This window comes from Polyergus mexicanus, unplaced genomic scaffold (assembly GCF_030449975.1).
Source record: "Polyergus mexicanus isolate NDT 795.1 unplaced genomic scaffold, iyPolMexi1.0 SCAF_5, whole genome shotgun sequence".
NCBI classification, from domain to species: domain Eukaryota; kingdom Metazoa; phylum Arthropoda; class Insecta; order Hymenoptera; family Formicidae; genus Polyergus; species Polyergus mexicanus.
This window is the reverse complement of record NW_027223325.1, coordinates 834887-852884: the sequence shown is the minus strand read 5'-3', so window position 1 is coordinate 852884 and position 17998 is coordinate 834887. Positions and strand designations below refer to the sequence as shown.

Here is a 17998-nt window from a genome sequence, read left to right as displayed (position 1 = left end):
ATACATCGTACAAAACTCTTGTCGCAGTGAAATGATCAACGATTAATACACGATTAAAAAGTATTAAGGGACACCCGTTCAGCATTTCGAGCCGTTTGTAATATAAATCATTGAGCTGCGAATGAAAAGTTTGAAAAAGTCGATTCTCGTGGCGACTCGACTCGCGTTCGCGAGGAGGATCTTTCGGCGCAACGAGGGCGTCTACAAGAGGGTCATGTCACTTCCGGCAACTCTCGTCTACTGACCTCCCGCTCCGTCTTGGGAGATCCCTGTCTCTTGCGCCTGATGCTTTCCACGCGCGTCCTTTCGGTATTCTCCTCGCCCTCGAATCGACGGATGCAACTGGCTACGAGGGAAAATCGTTTCCTCGGCGCTTTCGCCCGATCCACCCCCTTTAACGTGTCGTCGTCATCGTCGTCGTCAACGTCTCTTCCAACTTTGACCTCTTTCCTCCCTGTACTCGCCCTTCGGCCTATCTTGGCCCGTCTCGCGCTCGTCACTTTCCTCGTCTTATCGTTCTGCACGACTGTCGATTGATCTCCTTCCTCGATTCTGTTTGCGTCCTTGAGTTTCGACTCACTTCTCTTTGAGTCGGTCGCTTTTGACTGGATGTCCTCCTTTGATTCTGTACTTTCCTCGAACTTTGCTGAAAACGCTATCGCGAAATCAGCTACGTTAGAATTCGAGATTTCAAGGTTTTGAGAAAGTTTCGATGCCATCCCATCGATCTCCGCGATTATTTTCGGTTGAATCGGTTCTACGATAGCTTCCTTCAATGGATCCAAATTATTCCCTTCATCTTCTTGCGCAACTTCAGAATTACTTTCCGCTCTATTCGAAATGTCGACTTTCTTGTGTATTGTATCATCGGATTCTTTAACGGCCATCTCGAGTTGTTGTTCCGAGACTTCGTGTTGTATATTCGTCTCTTCTCCTTCGGATGGTAGCTCCTCGTACACATCTTCTTCCATCGAATCTTCAAGCTCGCTTGACCTAATCTCCCATTCATCGATCGTATTTTCGGACAATACGGAATCACGATCGTGGCTTTCTGTTTCGTAGGAACAAGTGATATCTCTCCCGCTCTCCTCGGACCCACTCGTCCGCTCCTCTTCGGAATCCGATATTTCAATCCTTATCTCGTTTAACGTTTTCTCTAACAACAATTCTGCGTCCGTGAACTCTTCGACGGAATTGCATTCCGAGTTATGATCGGAGATATACTTTGCCGTTTCTGTGTCCTCGTCGCTCTCGGAATACTCGGAATCGGAGCTCAATGCACGGGAGTTCTCCTCCATTGCGTTTTCGATTTCCAATTGTTCGTTAAAAGTCGCGGACAGATCGTTGTCGCACGTCGAGCTCAACGCTTGCGAATTCTTGTCTAACGTGGATTCCGATTGCATTGATTCAACTTTCGGAAGCTCCTCGGTTTCTTCCATGGCGCTTCTTTTAGCATGATCCTCTTCTAGAATCTGCTCGTCTTTTGCATTTTCTATAATTTCAATCGTTTTTGCTGAATTTAATTTATCATCACTAGATTCGATTCGATCCGTCTTCGAATTATCTTTCGAATCGACTTTCCACACGATCGGTGAACTCGGTATCGGAACTTTTTCCTGAATTTTCAAAGATAATTTCGAAATTGCTTGCGACGCTATCGGCAATTTAGTCGATATATTTTTTAACAATAGTTTGCCATTTAAATTTGTTTTAGAAGAGCTCGATGGGACGATACTTGTAGATCGCGCGATTTTTTGATGTATCAAAACGGGTATCTTTGACGGTGAAGATATTTTAGGTTTTGAATTATCATTTCTATTTTTTGTCGAGAGCACTTTCATCGACATCTCGTTATCATTTGACATTTCAGTTTCGCGATTTACGATCTTCTTTCCTTCTCGATTTTCAAAAATATTCATTTCAATAATTTTGAATATTTCCGTCTTTTTATTCCGATTAACTTCGATCATTTTATTTTTACAACGTTCGAGTTTTTTATTTTCCGTATTTTTCAATTTTCTTTCGTTACATTTTTTAATGCTAGTCGACGATTCGGGATTATCGATCGCGAGTATCTTTTCCGTATTGGACGTAGAAACTTCTTTATTTTTATTCGTTTTGCTATTTCCCGCAGTTCTTTGCAGATTCGTGTTAGTTAACGATTGTTCAATGGATTTACCCGATAGTTTCGTAATCAACTTACTTCCGTTGTCCGTCTTATCGCGCGCGGTGCATGTCGATTTTACGGATTTTTTAATTCGCGACTCATTGTTTCGCATTGCTCGATTCGACGTCTCGGTAATCTCGCTGGCCGTTACCCTCGCTTTTGTCACGGTTGTACTGTTCGGGCTCATGCTTTTACGCGGTGAACCTTTTCTCGGTACGCCAGTCGACTTTCTCACCATCTTAACGGGCGACTTTCTTCGGACGATTTTTTTAAAGGGCGATCTATCCTTTACGACGGGTTTCGCGATTACGCTTTTACGAGGTTGTCTCGTGCTCTTTTCCGACGACTCGTTATTCGGTAATTCTGATCTAACCGGTTCGTTACGCGCGACGATTGAAATGTCGTTTCCGGAGGAATCGACGTCTCTCGCGTTCTCTCGCATGCCGTTTGTATCGACATCACCGATTCGATCCGATTCGTCGCGTTCGACGGTATTCGCCGCGATGTCTTTCATCGGCGCGCAATCATTTACCGCTATTATGGCCGATTCCGATATGTTTATTTCAAAGGTATCGGATACGTCGCCGATATTTGTCGCGATAGGAACCGAGAATGAGTCTTCGTTGACGATGATCGGAGCGATATTTTTCTCCTCGGTTTGCGATGCGAAGAATATATTTTTAAGCGCGTGTAAGATGCTTCTTGTCGCGAAGTTTGATGTTTCCGCGTCTCCTTTCTCGTCAGATTGAGAAACCTCGTCTCCGGGGTGAAGTTCCTCGGCGGGAATCGAAACACTTTCGCTCGGCTCTGAGGTAGAAACGTTTTCGACTGATAATTCACGGCGGGTATTATTAATAGTATTTATTAATCGATCGTGACTTTCATCGGAGAATCCGTTAGTATCTATAACAGAGTCCTCTTCGACAATATGACTTTTTAAGGTTTCGGAGACTTTGACAGACTCCACTTCGTTCCGCTCTGAAATTTTCACATCTCTCAAAGATTCAGAGTCGCAGATATTTGACGTTTCGGCATGCAAGGTACTTTCGCGACAAGTGTCGATTGAAGGGGAGGATCGTAACGTCTGCGTTAAGCGAACGTGTGCGATTACTTGTCGATTATTTGTCAGAGCGGATGGTTCGTCTCGAGTTAAATCGTCCACGGGATTCTCAAGTGATGTCCGAAGGTCCGACGTGCATTTGATCGTTGGACTGTCGGATTTTGTCGGGACGAGTATACTCTTCTTTTCCGGATTGTCCGGATTATTGAAATTCGCCGCGGAGTCTGTTAACGACAGCGGAACACTCTCATCGGTTCGTAATTGAGTAATGGATAAATCGTCGGTCGTACTTTGCTCGACGGGCACGTCCGCTCCTTTCAACGTAGTTTCATCTTTACCGTCGCTCGCGGGAGTATGATATGTGATCAAAATTGTCTGTTCTACTTTTTCCGAAACGTGCACCGCATCTTTCTCAACGCTCGGCTTTGTATCATTTTTATCGTTACGCAACGTCGTTTCGAGATTATCGAGTATTTCGACGGACGGTGATTTCGCATCGAAAATTTTCGCGGATGATGCAACTGGCGAAGCTGATGAAGTAACGTGAGATGAATCGTTCGAGTGTTCTTTTAATTCCTGCGTATCAATATCTTGTTTATTTATGGATTCCGTATTAGTAGCGTAAGTCGTTTCGCACGAAATGGACAAATGATTGGCGTGAGAATCGCGATCGATCGCATCCTTGTGGCAGATATCTATCTCAGATCTTTGCGTGTTAAAATCATTCGTAGCAGCGGGTAAAGTTTGATTTCGCGACGAGTCGTTTTTTAGAAGCGGATCAATGATCGCAGAGGCGTTATCCGCGGGAAGCTTTCCATTAAGCGCGATGGAAGAGTCGCTCGCTTCCTTTGACGATGATGATGATGATGATGATGATAATGATGCATCGATCAACGTGTCATCGGATGCCACTGTAAGCTCGTGAGCTTCCCGATAGACAACGGATTGATCATGAGACGCAGATGATGTTAACGATCGCGTGTGAAAACTCGATGAATCACTTGAAGACGCTTTCTCGATTGATTCTTTCGTCGATACGGTTTCGCCTCCAACAGATCTATCCTGACTATCATTTTCCACAGATGTGGCGACTATCTCTAAAGAATTCTTACGTGACTGTATGTCCTCCGCGATGTCCGTTCCGTTAATCGGTTCTGTTGTCGCGACGCTGAACGTTGCCGCTTTATTCGCAGTCAGCGTTTCTTCGGGAACGTCCGTCGACTTGAGGTCTACCGAATCCGAGAACGTTTGGGATATCAGAGCCGTCGCGATGTTAGTTTGCGAAATGTTAGCTTCATCCCTATCCGCGTTACGTACCGATCTGACATCCAGCTGCTGTCGTTTGATATCTGGAACGCTCGACCGGGACTTTGCCATCTGAGAATCCGGAACCTCGTATGATCTGGCAACGTTCCTCTTGTCGATAATCTTGCTATTGCTCGATTTTGTTATGATATTTTTCTCGTATTCATCGCTATTCTTCTCCCGAAGAGACGACCCTTCAGTTTTATTCGCAGTTGCCAAAACAGACTTCTTCTCGTCGTCGTCATCGTTCCTTGACCGAAGAGCGTCGACGTTTGTCTCAGTCTCGGCTGTTTCTTCGATCTTTGTGCTGCGTAAAGTATTTAATTGATTCATAAATCGTACATCAGCGATCGTTACATCAGCATCACCTTTCTTGGGCGACAGAACCTGCATCGCCGTTACGAAGGGCGTCAAAAACTTCTCCGGCAATGATTTCACGGCGGACATCAGAGCTTCCATCGCGAGGACTTGCGACGATTCGTCGTTTTGCCCGGAAACTCCTCTCGCAACATGCCGATCGGATCGTTCCGTCGCGGAAAAATCCTTTCCGGATGCACTCGCCGCGATCGAGACATCATTCCGCGACAGCTGCTGCGATATATCGGCCTCTTGTTGGCGAGCACTCGAATCCCGGAAAGAGATGCGAAGTGTTTCGTCCAATTCCGTCGACTTCCCAACTTGGACGAGTGACTCGTTGTTTGCAGCATGTTCCACTATATTAAGTAATTCGGGAGCACTCCAAGTTTGCGGAGAAGAGGACTGACCTGGTTCCGTATCCGTTGTGTCGGGCGCAGAAATTCCAGGCGAGGAGGAGGATACTTGAACCTCGACGTTCGACGATAATCCTCTCTGTTCTACTCCTTTCGGTGAAACTTGCTTCGCTATTTCTATCGTTTCGTCGATCGATATCGTCAAAGCATCGAGTTTTCGTGGATCGGATGATCCGGTCATTCGTACGACAGTTTCGTCAATCTCAACGATGGTTTCACCGATCGAACGGTCGGCAGTGTCGTTTCTCGAGGAGTATTCGAGGAGTGTCGAGTCTGTCGCGTTCTCTCTCGCGAAATCATCGATCATCGTCGTTGTCGCGGGAATTTCGGCGTGCAACGCGGCATCTACTTGATCCAGGCCCTCGTCGGATGGTTTCGTAGCGTTCAACTTTGAGCGCTTCGAGCCTTCCCGCGAATCTACGGTTGCCTGTCTTTGCCGCGTAACAAGATCGCCCATCGGCATCGCTACATCGGGGGCTTCTTGTACGGCCCTTGGGACCAGATTTGCATCGATTAGAACAGTGCTATTATCATCGTCAGCGCGGTCGTACAGATTATCAGACTTATTATTACCCAGTTTATTCGAGAGGTCTTTCTCGTGTCGCCAGTTATCGGTCAGTTCTCTCAGGGCCGCCAGTTGCTTTTGAAAGTCGGCCTGCAACGCCACGAAATGATCAACAATTGGTGACATTACCTGCTTCCGCGCCTCCGTATCGGACACATTCTCAACTTGTTCCACGGATCCCGCCCCCGTCCCACCACCGACCGCACTCGCTGCATCTGCAGTCAGAAAAGGAAAAAATCGGGAGCACGATTAATTATTTTTACTCATTTTTCAATAAAAAGTTAAGAAGTGATGTTTTTTTTCGCGCAGAGAAAATCGCCATTTATTCGCTTATAGCGAACTTTATGTATATATAATAAATATTAAATTATCATAATTAGTAAAATTTCTATATTCCAGATTTTATATAAAATATAATCCGAAAGTCACTTTTATATATCTTTAAAAGCGCGATAAAATATTAAAAAATGAAAAAGATATAAAGCACATCCACGCTTATTGAATAAAATAATATTAATGTATCTAAAGGAATACTATAAAAAAATATTGGAAATCTAAAATAATAAATTAATAAAAATAATAATAATTTAAAAATTAATAAAGATAATTAGTTTCTTTCGACGGCATCCACTGACCTTCGTGCGGTGCAGCCTCGTCGTTCTCCACCCCGACCGGAGGACCCCAGATCCTCATTAAAAAGGGCTTGAGCTGATTCTTTTGCAGCTCGAGCAAAGCGGCGTCCTCAATCCCGGCATTGTTATCGAGAGCTCTAACAACATCCGCGAGCGCAAAGTTTCCTTTCGTCATAATCTGCTGGCACTGTCGACAATCGAGCGAGGATCACATCGGATCGCTTATCGATCAAAAAGCTGCGCGTGCTCATTTTATACGCACTTTCTGCTGTCTGCGCCGAATGGCCGTCGCGACAGCGTTCCACACGTCGCCCTTGACAGATCGTAGAGCCTCTCTCGCCTCGGCCGGCGATAGGACGCCGACGCTGTTCTCCCTCAGTTCCTTGCCCTGCGCGATCACCAGGACCCGCACCGTCTCCATTAGATGCGGCCACTGCGTGTGAAGCCACTCGATCGGATTCGGCGCGCCTTGCGCCAACGCGACCTGAACATCGTCGGTGGTGAATCCCTGTCTCTCGGCTTCTCGCAGGAGCTCCACGATCTCCAAACCCTGACGGGTCAACGTGGAAACTCCCCCTTGCTGGCCGGAACTGGGACCTGCTTCCGCATATCTCGGTTGGCTGGGTTCCTGAAATGCGGGAATTGCATCGCTATTGGAGATCGTTTTATTGAAATTGTGAGAAAGAATGAGATAATACTAGAGAGACGATGTTACTTAATTTATGGCTAGTCACAATCGCAGAGGTATCCGCCATCGTAGATTATCTTTGCTGTTAAATGCTTGTCTAGATTAATATTAGAACTATATTTAGTTGTAGCTGAAAACGCATTTTGTGAATAAGCATGATAAATATACGATAAGTCATCTATTTAAGCTTGGTTGGGAATTATGCTAAAAAAAAAAAGAAACAAAAGTATCATCCTGCCTACGTTCACACCGAGGCTAATTATTGCAACTGGGTTGAGTTAAGGATCGACAAGGTATACAACGAAAAATCCATGAGGCTTGACTTGTAAGCGAGTTTACCCTGGAACGATAATAGAGATGGGACGAGTCGATGGAGTTTCTTCTGGTCCGCTCTCTGCTTCTCTGACCGGATATCATCAGCTGCTGTTCCTGGAACGTCTGCGGATACAGATCAGGACTGTTCGCGAATCTGGTTTGCTCCTGAAACAGACGCTCCGCCTTGTCTTTTCACTAGAACGCTACTAGATCGAACGCGGAGACAAGACATCTTTTGAAAGAGTATTTTGATGATTGGCGTCCAACGAGTCTTCTAATCTTTATATATCTATACATTTTATATCTTATTCATCACTTTCAAATATTCATTATAATTCATATATGTAAAATTTATTTGTTACGTAAATATAAAATAAATATGATAAGTATAAGTTGCATAAATAGATATAGAAAACATAATTGTATATATAATTAATTATATAAATATATATATTGTATAATTATATAATTATATACTCATACATATATAATAAATATATATATATATATGTGTGTGTAATTGACATTTTTATTTTATTTAATTACTCATCCATTTCTTTCAATTGCTTTTATTTAGTGTCTTAATTAAACTTTAATTACGTTTTTTAATTCATTCACAGTCTTACGCTCACCTCTCCGTCGCTGTCATCGTAATGCAAATAACTTTTTGACGTTGCCACTGATGCGGATCTTCCAAGAGTTCCTTTCGCAGGAAGATAATCGTAGGTCTAAAATATTTTATACATATATCATTTTTGTAATCTTCTATCTATATAAAATATTTGTTTGTTCGTATTCGTTCATAGAATATTTCGATTGCAAATATTATCTTATTTAGAGATGATACACTTTAGATAATATATATATTTAGACTTACTTGAGTCGAGATATTCTGTGGTGGAGGAGATGTTCCCGTAGACACCGAATGACTCTTTAAAAGTTTCCCTCGCGTGGCTTTTTCCTCCCGCAGCGTCGCGTTCGTATCTATTTTGGATATATTTGTAGTCGAAAAAGACGGTAACGTTGATGGTGATGATGTTGTTGCTGCTGCCAAATTCTCAACAATCGGCGATGATGCTGCGTCCGCCGGTTTCGATGACGCTTCTTCTGCTCGCGAAGCTAAGGCCGTGATCGTAGCTTCAAAATTCACCACGAGAGGATTATCGTCTGTAACGATTGCATCTGTAAGTCACAAAATTTTACCATGATTTAGTGTAAAAGTTATTTTATTTTATTATATAATTTTGCCCAATTGTGGTTTTAAATAGACAGTTTGTAGAATTTGAATGATCGGCCGTTATTGCTAAGTGTCCAACAACTTATTTTCATTCTCACTATATTATTATTCTCAAGGTCATCCAAGAAAGCGCATTTATAACGCTTTTATTTCATTTTTAGAAATCGAGAAAAAAATGAAAGAGGAATAATGAATAATACGTTGAAAAATTTTACAAAAAAAATAATTTTGATTGAACAAGATATTGTTTAATTAATGTAGCCATTGATCTGCTAATGTTGCAATAATCAGCATATATAATCAATACTGTTGTAAATATTATTAATAATTTAACATTGTATTATAATAATAATTTGAATTTAGTATTAACATGTAAAATTTCAGCTGGGCAATTAATTTTTCGAAAAAAACTTTTGAAAATTTATTGTTGCGTGAAAATTTTTACTTTATCTTGAAATAAATAAATCCATGCGTTGACGCGTTCTAATATGAAGCCGAGCCAAGTGCTTTGGCAGTGATTTCCATCGACGGTTCGCCCCGGAATAAAGGAACATATGCCAAATGCACGCTCGTGCTTGAAACCGTCGCATCACTTGAATGAATAATATAGTGCCTCAGACATGAACGCGATAGATGGCCGAATTTCAAATACGACTATGCATTTGGTCCCGTTGTAGCCTTGTACGAAAAACAGTCTCCATGTCTCTTTATTATTCATCCAAGGGAATACATCGAAGGATGGAGAACAACCAGTTATAGAGTGGTTCGACTGCACTGCTTTGCGTATAAAAAAGGAAAGAAAAAAAAAAAAAAGAAGAGACACGTACAAATATAATCTGGATTGTTTGCATTTCTTTGAACGGGAATACGTGGAAGGAGAGGGGGGACGGCAAGGGGGAGAACGAGCATGGATCCCGGGAACGTCACTTGGATAACTTGGTACCGAAGGAAAAGCTGATTTTGCGCTTCGGTCTACCTTTGTTCTTGACGGATCCGTTGTCGCCGCTTTCTTCGCTGTTAGAGATTTTTAACAAATTGATCCGCTTCTCGAGATCGGGACCGGGATCGTCGACTTTGCTCGACGCTTCACTTTTCGGCGCTTGCAGCTCGAGCGGATCGTCGTTCAGGGTGCTCGGCGGTAACGCGCTACTCTTGGTTTTGCAGCAGACCACGCAGACGCGATCGTTGATCTTATTGATGAAGGTGCAGTGTTCGCAGGCCCACTCCTCCTTTGGGATTTCCATCAAGCCGATCGTCTCATTGGAAGCGATCTTCTTGGATAATGCATTTTCGACCGCGTCTCTGTTTGCCGTCTTTGGATTCTCTCGGGATTGAGATCTTCGCAGCAGCGGCTGCTGCTGCTGCTGCTGCTGCTGCTGTTGCTGCTGTTTTATATTGATGCTATCTTGTCTCTGCTGTTGAGCTTCTGCGGTCTGTATGGAGTCCTTGAACTGTCGATTCTTTTCGATCGATCGCTGGCGATCTTGAAAATCACTAGTCGTCTTTTCCTCATGTTTTTTTATTGGTGTTTCGTTGGAAAATGTTTTTCTAAGACCTTGACTATCGGATTCAAGCGAGGATCTACGGATCTCCCGCTCTCGCGAGATGTCACGGATCTGCTGTTCTCTTTTCGCTGAGCGTGATTCGATTTCATCCTTGTTTGTGCGATTCCTGTCTCTATCTGGATCTCCTTGAGAAGTCTGTCTTTCCAAAAGACGCGTTCGTTCCCCAGGTATCCTTTTTGGAGAGGTCACATCTCGAGAAGGTGTCTTCCTAGCTTGACTGTCACTCTCGAAGGATGATCTACGAGAATCGCGACGATGATCATCTAGCATTATGTCCCTACGAAGGGACGATGCTCTCTTTAATGCGTTCTCCACTCTCTCGAAATGGTCGTCGGACGAGCTCGTCACTCGCGTTCGGCTCGGCGCATTGATCCTTCGATCGGAGGACTCGTCGTCGGTGCTTCGTCTTCGACGATCGCGATAAATCCCGTTTTGTACGCGTTCCAATCGATCTATTTTGGAAACCGAGCGATCGTCGTAGCTTCTCGAAGGCGTCGAGTATCGTTTACTAGACGGACTCTCAGACCATTGATCCTCGGTACTCATCATTCTCTCTTCGGACATTAATCTCCTGAAAAATCACCGAAAAATGAACATGCAAATGTAAAATATGCAAGCTTAAATATTAACAAAACTAAGTCTATATTTTGCAGAAATTAAGAGAGAGATTCTACAAAGTCATAATAAATTAATCATTCTAGAAAAGAAAAATAGGATATGTGTTAGTGTATATAAGCATTTTTGACAACAAAGTTCGGAAACTTCAAAATTTTATTGTCGAAACATGGCAGTAAACGATTTATATCGACAGAATTGTTTGCAAAATGTTTTTCAATGTCTACATTCATTTAAACATAAAAATTTTATAGAAACTCTTTGCTATTTAGATTTTACTCTCGAGTAATTATAAAATGGCAGTTTCAATAATATCAATAAAATATTTATGTAAAATCTTTAGAAATACATTTAATTAAATGAAATTAAAATGGATATTTAAAAAAAAAATATGTAACTTTTATTTAATTTCTCTCTTTTAACTTACTCTCGTCGACTTCTGGACATGAGACTTCTGGTATCGTCGTCGTGATAGTTTCGTTGTCGTATGCTTCTGGATACGCTACCGCGTCTACTCCTCGACCCTCGGGAGAGTCTGTCGTCTACATCAGACTCGTCGGAGTTTTCGGAGCTCGCGTCCGATGGTGATCCGGGTGATCTTCTCGATCGTGATCTTGAAGCGTAGGACTTTTTAGATTTCAGACTGGGAGACGGTGATGGCTGCCTCGATCTTCTACCGGATTTAATACTTCTAGCCGGACTGTGCGCTCTAGAAAGAGATCCCGGATAATGCGGAGGCAGCATCTGGGTCGACGGATAACCCATGGGATATCCCCACATGCTTGGATGATGCAGACTCACGGTGGAACCGCTCATCGGTACGTCCCAGGAGTTGGTCGGCGGGTACCACATCATCGGCATGCCGCCGGGTCCTAAATGTGCCATTGACTGGACCTGAAAAATTATTTTATTTATATATAATATTTTATTTTATTGAAAAAAAAAATATCATTATTTCACCATTACATAAAACAAATTTTTCTCAAAAATATTCTATTTCTAAATACAATATCTATTTCAGTTTGTGTAACTCATTAAAATATTAATCAGTTAATCCGGAATTATATTATATTTATATTTTTGGCGTGTTTTCCAATTACTCCGTTTTGTTTGCGTGATTGATGAAATGATGATTAATTATTGTAGAAACGAAAAATTAATATAACAAAAATAAACCTAAAAACACTTGTTCGAGAATATCAAAAATATACCTGATGCATTCCCGGATTCCACATGTGAGCAGCGCTTAAATCGCAAACGCTGGCCGATTGTATCATAGCTCTAGGTGGAGGCGCAGGTGGAAGCGACGGTGCTGGTTTCGAGCTGCCTAAGCTAAGTGGTCTTCCGCTCAAGGTGTCCCTCGAGGTATCCGAGGACGGGTGTCGTCGCCTGTTTGCGTCTTGAGCTCTCATCGCTTCCTGATATTTTCTGTATCTTTCCTGAAAATAGTTCACAGTATTCGATACACAAGTTTTAATCACAAATTCATAATATGATGCGAATGGTAGGAAAAAGAAATATCTGTATATAAAATTTTTAGTGCATAAAAATGAAACGTTTTTATAATTTTATAATAATTATTGAAGAAAAATTAAAAGTTGATCTCTGCGAATTGATTAATGAATAATTAAATCTATAGAAATATTTATTATTTCATTCTGCAATTATCTTATCCATTTGATAAGATGCATTTAATCGTAATAATTTCATAGAAATATATCCTAAATTTAATTTTTTTTAATATAAAGACAATTCGTTTTCTTTAACAATTGAGAAAAATTTATGTAACTTCTTACTTGTAGAGTGGTCATTTTGTCCGTTCCTGATCCCGAAGTATCATTGGTGGACGCGTTTAAGGTATTCGTAGATTTCGATATTCTTGAATCCGGCGGTGCTTTCGGATTGGCAAGGTTGCGCTTCAAGCTCCCGACCTTGTCGAGCAAAGGGAGATGTATAGAGCCTTTGGCTAGCGTCGACTTAGCCTAAGCGCGAAACTTGGACTTAATTACGTGAATATCGTAAATGAAGGAACGGCGCTCGGGGTGTTGTCGAGGATTGTAGATGTTCATATGCGAAACTGCGCTGATATATCATTCAAGAAGAAAGATGTCAAATATGTGGTTAATCATGACTGTGATGGAAAAGAAATCACATCTCTAGAAAAACACAGATTCTTTTGTCAAAAAATATAAAAATAAATAAATACATATAAACAAAAACTTGCGTAAAAAATATTACGAACAAAAATCTTGTAAGTCAAACGTCGTGAAATTATTATTTTCGACATGGCAGATTCACAGCTATAGATGATCCAATCCGTCTAGTACGTATACATGCTGAAAAGAATGCTCGATACACCGAGTGTGAAAATCAGTCAGGATGGTACCTGTAACGGTATGCGGAGAAAATACGGATCGATGCGTCGTCGATAAAGGATCGTGATCGCGGGCGAGAATGATCGTGTTCGACGTGTTCACCGTGTTCACCGTAACCTGCCATATTCACCGCACCCCGCGGAAATCATTCGCGGTAAACGATCCGATATTATGCGGCACGACGAATGTCTGACATTACGACGGCGCCGACGCGCCACGTGCGTCTTTTCCGCGTCATTACGTCAACGATGAAACTGAAAGAGAGAACAGGTTCAGTGAATACGGCATCAGTGTTTGCGGTAACATGGTGTATTAAAAAACAACGATAACATGTGTACAATAAAGTCTGAACGTAAAATAAAATCTAGTAGAGAGAGAGAAAAGAACACGTTAACGATCATTTGAAGTTCGCAAGAGGACAATGAGAAAGCTCTCGGCTGCCTCGGTGTGACATTTCGAGTTAAAAGCTACGTCATTATGTTGTAATCAACAACGTTGCAAAAATTGTGGCATTTCGTTCGTCAGGAGGGGGAAAGCATTTCGACTCGACGAGCATCCGGCGCGACGGAGACGAGGTTGAATAAAGGACGATAAAACAGCTTCCATGAATCAGTCACCGATCCAATCTCGGCGATCCAAAGTCGCCGAGAGACGGAGAGCTCGATCGTCGAAATTCGCCAGTCGCAACCCGATCTCCATCGAGCTCGAATGATTTCCGAGAGAGGATCCTTGGCTGGGGTAGGATTCGTGCGGTAGGACTCGCACGAACGATCTTGCCTGGAACAAGATTTCACGGACGCAGTTTCAGGCGAGGATGCAGCCTACCTGAGTGGCCTTGCGATGTCTTCGTGGCGGTGGCACCGGCGGCGGATACGACAGGTTCTCCCCTTTAGGGGGAAGCGGCGGTCTGCTCCTGCTCGCGTTGTCGGTCAAGATTCTCCTGCGAACGTGGCTCTTCCGCTTCGGATGCTTGTGATTCATGTCGTCGCAGGCCTCGCAGAAGTTCTCGTGGCACGTGTCGCATCGCGCAAACACGTTCTCGGTGCCGCACAGGGCGCACTTACCGACGTTCCATTGGGGTGTCGAGGGTGGTTTCTGGGTCGGGAACTCGATGATCTCGTAGTCGGGGTCACCACAATCCCCCGAGAGCGACGGCGGTGGAATTTTGGGGGGCGTCGGGGGTCCATGTTGCTGCTGCTCCGATTCTCGCTGTTGTTGCTGCGCCTTTTTTAAATATATATATACGCCTTTAGAGATTAATGCTATATCGATATTCAAACGAATTGATTTCTTCGTCGCAAAAGAATAAAATAAAAATACACGGAGCAAATTATTTCGATAAACGTGAAAAAGAAATAATGATAAAAATCGAAGCAATCGATGGAAACATATAATATGACTGAATAAGAGAAAAACGTACCATGACCCAATGGGGCATGGATCTCGCCATTCGCAATTTAGTGGATGGATTCGATATGGCCATCGGTCGCCATCTCTCAGCTCCCGGATTCTAGAAAAAAAAAAGCAAAATTTTTGTTAACAATTTTCTTTCAAAACGATAGAATAATTTATTTCAGAGAGAGACATTTTTGTCACATTTATTACTCAGAATGTTGCAATAATTTTTTGTAAAAAAAAAAAAAAAAAAAAAAAAAAACTTAATATCCGTCATAAGATTCGCAAATGCATGCAAGACATATAAGTTACAGCTATTGAATGTTTAAAAGATCAAGATTGTAAATAGATTTCGAAGAGTTTAATCGTATAAAAATATAAAGCACGCAAACAACCGAGTTGGGTATTTCGTCGTGCTAAAAATCTCGAAGCCTGGCAGCCTTCTACCGCCATAACAGTGCCAAGTGTGAATTGATGTCATCGCAGCTCGTAGGCTCGCGCGCTTACGTGGTCTCCGAATAATCTCGGCCGTGTAATAAATTCTTCCCAAAGTAGGCATCGTCGCGGGGAAAGCGTGACGTCAGATCGGCGATCCAGAACGCCGGAAGCTGGGACCTACCGGGGATCTATTTCTGCGGCCGGGAAAAAGCGGCGTGTTCCGCGTCTAGAAATAAAGCTGAGAGCAGCGTGGTGTGTGCGAGCGACACTATTTTTCTCCGCGTGGGTGACAGCGACGATGATACCTTTCGTCCTACGTGAAATATCGAACGCGTCTCGTAACGAATTTAAATTCCAGATATTTCTCATCAACTGAATGGCAATTAAATAGGAAACGGACGATCGAAATAATATAAATCGGCTTCAGAAATATTCTAACGAATTTGCATTTATTTATTAAAAATTATTCTCATCTTCCTCCCACTCGCTTCCTCATATCGCATTTTTTATTATTGTACCGGAGAGCTCTCGAAGATCGATCGAAGACGTCTGTACATGTAATCTTAGGCAAACGAAGCAAACTGCGAACGTAGCCACGTCGCGAGAAGCTTTCGCTTGAGAGACGCGACGAGATGAGAATTAGTTTCTTGAATTAGAGCCGTTTGTATATCTTTAGAACGTTCGCTTCTCTGTTCTCTTCGCGCAGCGCAGATGTTTTTGTTTCTATTTTGCGCATCGCAGGATTCCCGATGAATCCACGAAAATTCAGACGAGGGATGTATCTTATAATGCTCTTGTTAAAACTTTTTCACAATGCAATGAAATCATGACATCGAAAAGGAAATCGACATCAATTGAATCTTGGTGCAATTAAAGAAATATATATGTAGGAATTATTATATTTTTATATATACTCTGTTAGAAATAAATATCTTTCTTTAAATCTTTTCATACAGTTTTATTTCTCTCCATCCTTATGTATCTTGTCTCAAAGCGTGACGAGATAAAAAGAGAAAAGAGATAAATGTAAATTGAACGTTCGTTGCAACACTATCTCTCACTGAAATTGCACACGTCTATGCGCAAGTTGGAGATCGTCCAATTTTTAGTTTATCCAAGAGAGAATTTCTATCCGTAAAACTTCTTTCCCACTCGGACACGTCTCACGACATATCATTAGCGTTTAGAAGCCGAACACGATGCAACTTGAAGATCCGCTTATGTTTTCGTCACATTTCCCACAACAACGCACGATAACGCATAATTACGAATAATAAAATAATGATTATAGTATGCAAGGTGCAACCCCGATAAGAGTTCTTAAACCGGAGGCAACTGTCAGATAGTCGGAGTCACAGATAACGCGTACGCGTTAATTGACCAACGTATCTCCTTCCTCGTGTAGGGTGTGAGAATTCTGCTCTTTATCTCTTTTGTTACGTTACTTCTCATTTTAGAGAAAATAGACGGGTACCCGCATAGAGAAGATAACTGCGTAAATGCGGCTTTAAAAGACTGGCAATCGCGAAGCAAAAACTTGAATATAACGATACAACAAATAATTATTTTCCAGATAAATCTTTCTTTTTACAAACTTTTAACAAACAGAATATTTCGAAATTATAAATATTAAAACTAAACATTCACTCTACAAATTTCTTGTCACGATTAAATCGTCTTTGAGAAGGCAAAGATTTTCTATGAGGATTTATTTTATAATCTAATAATATAATAATATGGATATTTTTTTATAGAAAAGAGATACAGAGACAGAGAGATATGTCGATAGTCGCTTTCTACGTCGATAGTCATTCCGATTTAGATTATCCGTACAGTGTCCGAGACGAAGCGCTCAATCGATCGATTCACTCTTGACATTTATTGTTGACGAATTTTATTATTAGGAAAAAAATAGACATCGCTATGATTTCATAATTTTCGATTATCTCAGATCGCATAAATCGCATCTCTCTGCGTTCCTGTCTTTATCGCAAGGGAGAGCAGCTTTCTTCCTTCAATTATTAGACGAAGAGGAAGAACGGCGATAACGCGACGGTACGACCGTTACGGAGGGTCTCTCGTGTGTCGGCGAGAATCGCAAATAGGGTGTCGACCGAATCGAGAAAACGATGCACGAGGAAGGATAGCGTCGCGAGGGTTGCACTCTCGTGGAACGGATATCGGCACTCACGTTCATGTGGGACACCTCGGCGGCGCTTCGATTCTTCCGGTTTTCCTCGGGAACTGGTCGCCGCGATACTGGCTTCCTCGATTCGCCTGGCGGGCGTTGCATCTCGCCGCCGAAAATCTATTTCCGTAACACCGCGACCGCTGGATCGTTGCCACCGTTCCTTGTCGGCGTGGGTCTCCCCGTTCGCGTAAATATATCTGTCGTGTAGTTTGGATTTGTTAGAACGGGCGTCGCTTTAGAAGCTCTACGATAGTTTAGGTCTCATCTCGAAAACGTCGATTAAAGACAATTCTACGAAAATTTTCCATGACAGTTTTGCACGATTTTTCGTATGTCATACAAAGATATATCCAAATATTGGGAGGGATGGATTTTTTTGCATTTCCGATTTTTTATTTACCGAGTTCTCGGTAGTATTCTACAAGATATAAGAAAAATTCTTGACATTTTTATCCTCAAACCAATTTTCCAAAAGGGATAGCGTTCTAGTCGCTATAAAGTCCAGATTAAAATTCTAAAGAATCTTTTTAAGATCAATTTAAAAATAAAATTATTATCCCCTAAGTGTCGAAAAGATTTTTGAAGGAGGTAGAAATAGACAGCACATATCTCGATATGTAACACAAAGAAATCTGTAATTATGCAAATCGCGTGGGCATATGCTAACGGAATGTCGGCGC

General features: G+C 42.2%; 1 protein-coding gene across 1 annotated transcript in view; it reads right to left on the bottom strand.

Annotated features, from left to right (window-relative positions):
* Lubel (Linear Ubiquitin E3 ligase) overlaps positions 1–17391 on the bottom strand; it is a 20705-nt gene extending 3314 nt beyond the window's left edge. Inside the window, exons 1-13 of the mRNA XM_070295816.1 lie at positions 17319–17391; positions 14715–14804; positions 14120–14518; positions 12716–12901; positions 12131–12358; positions 11347–11813; positions 9716–10875; positions 8380–8684; positions 8135–8230; positions 7527–7685; positions 6762–7127; positions 6503–6686; positions 215–6082 (exon numbers count right to left, since the gene is read on the bottom strand). Coding sequence (XP_070151917.1) covers positions 215–6082; positions 6503–6686; positions 6762–7127; positions 7527–7685; positions 8135–8230; positions 8380–8684; positions 9716–10875; positions 11347–11813; positions 12131–12358; positions 12716–12901; positions 14120–14518; positions 14715–14804; positions 17319–17324 — 9514 coding nt within the window. The 5' untranslated portion in view covers positions 17325–17391. The remainder of the gene's footprint in view (positions 1–214; positions 6083–6502; positions 6687–6761; positions 7128–7526; positions 7686–8134; positions 8231–8379; positions 8685–9715; positions 10876–11346; positions 11814–12130; positions 12359–12715; positions 12902–14119; positions 14519–14714; positions 14805–17318) is intronic.
* Positions 17392–17998: the final 607 nt, after the last annotated feature.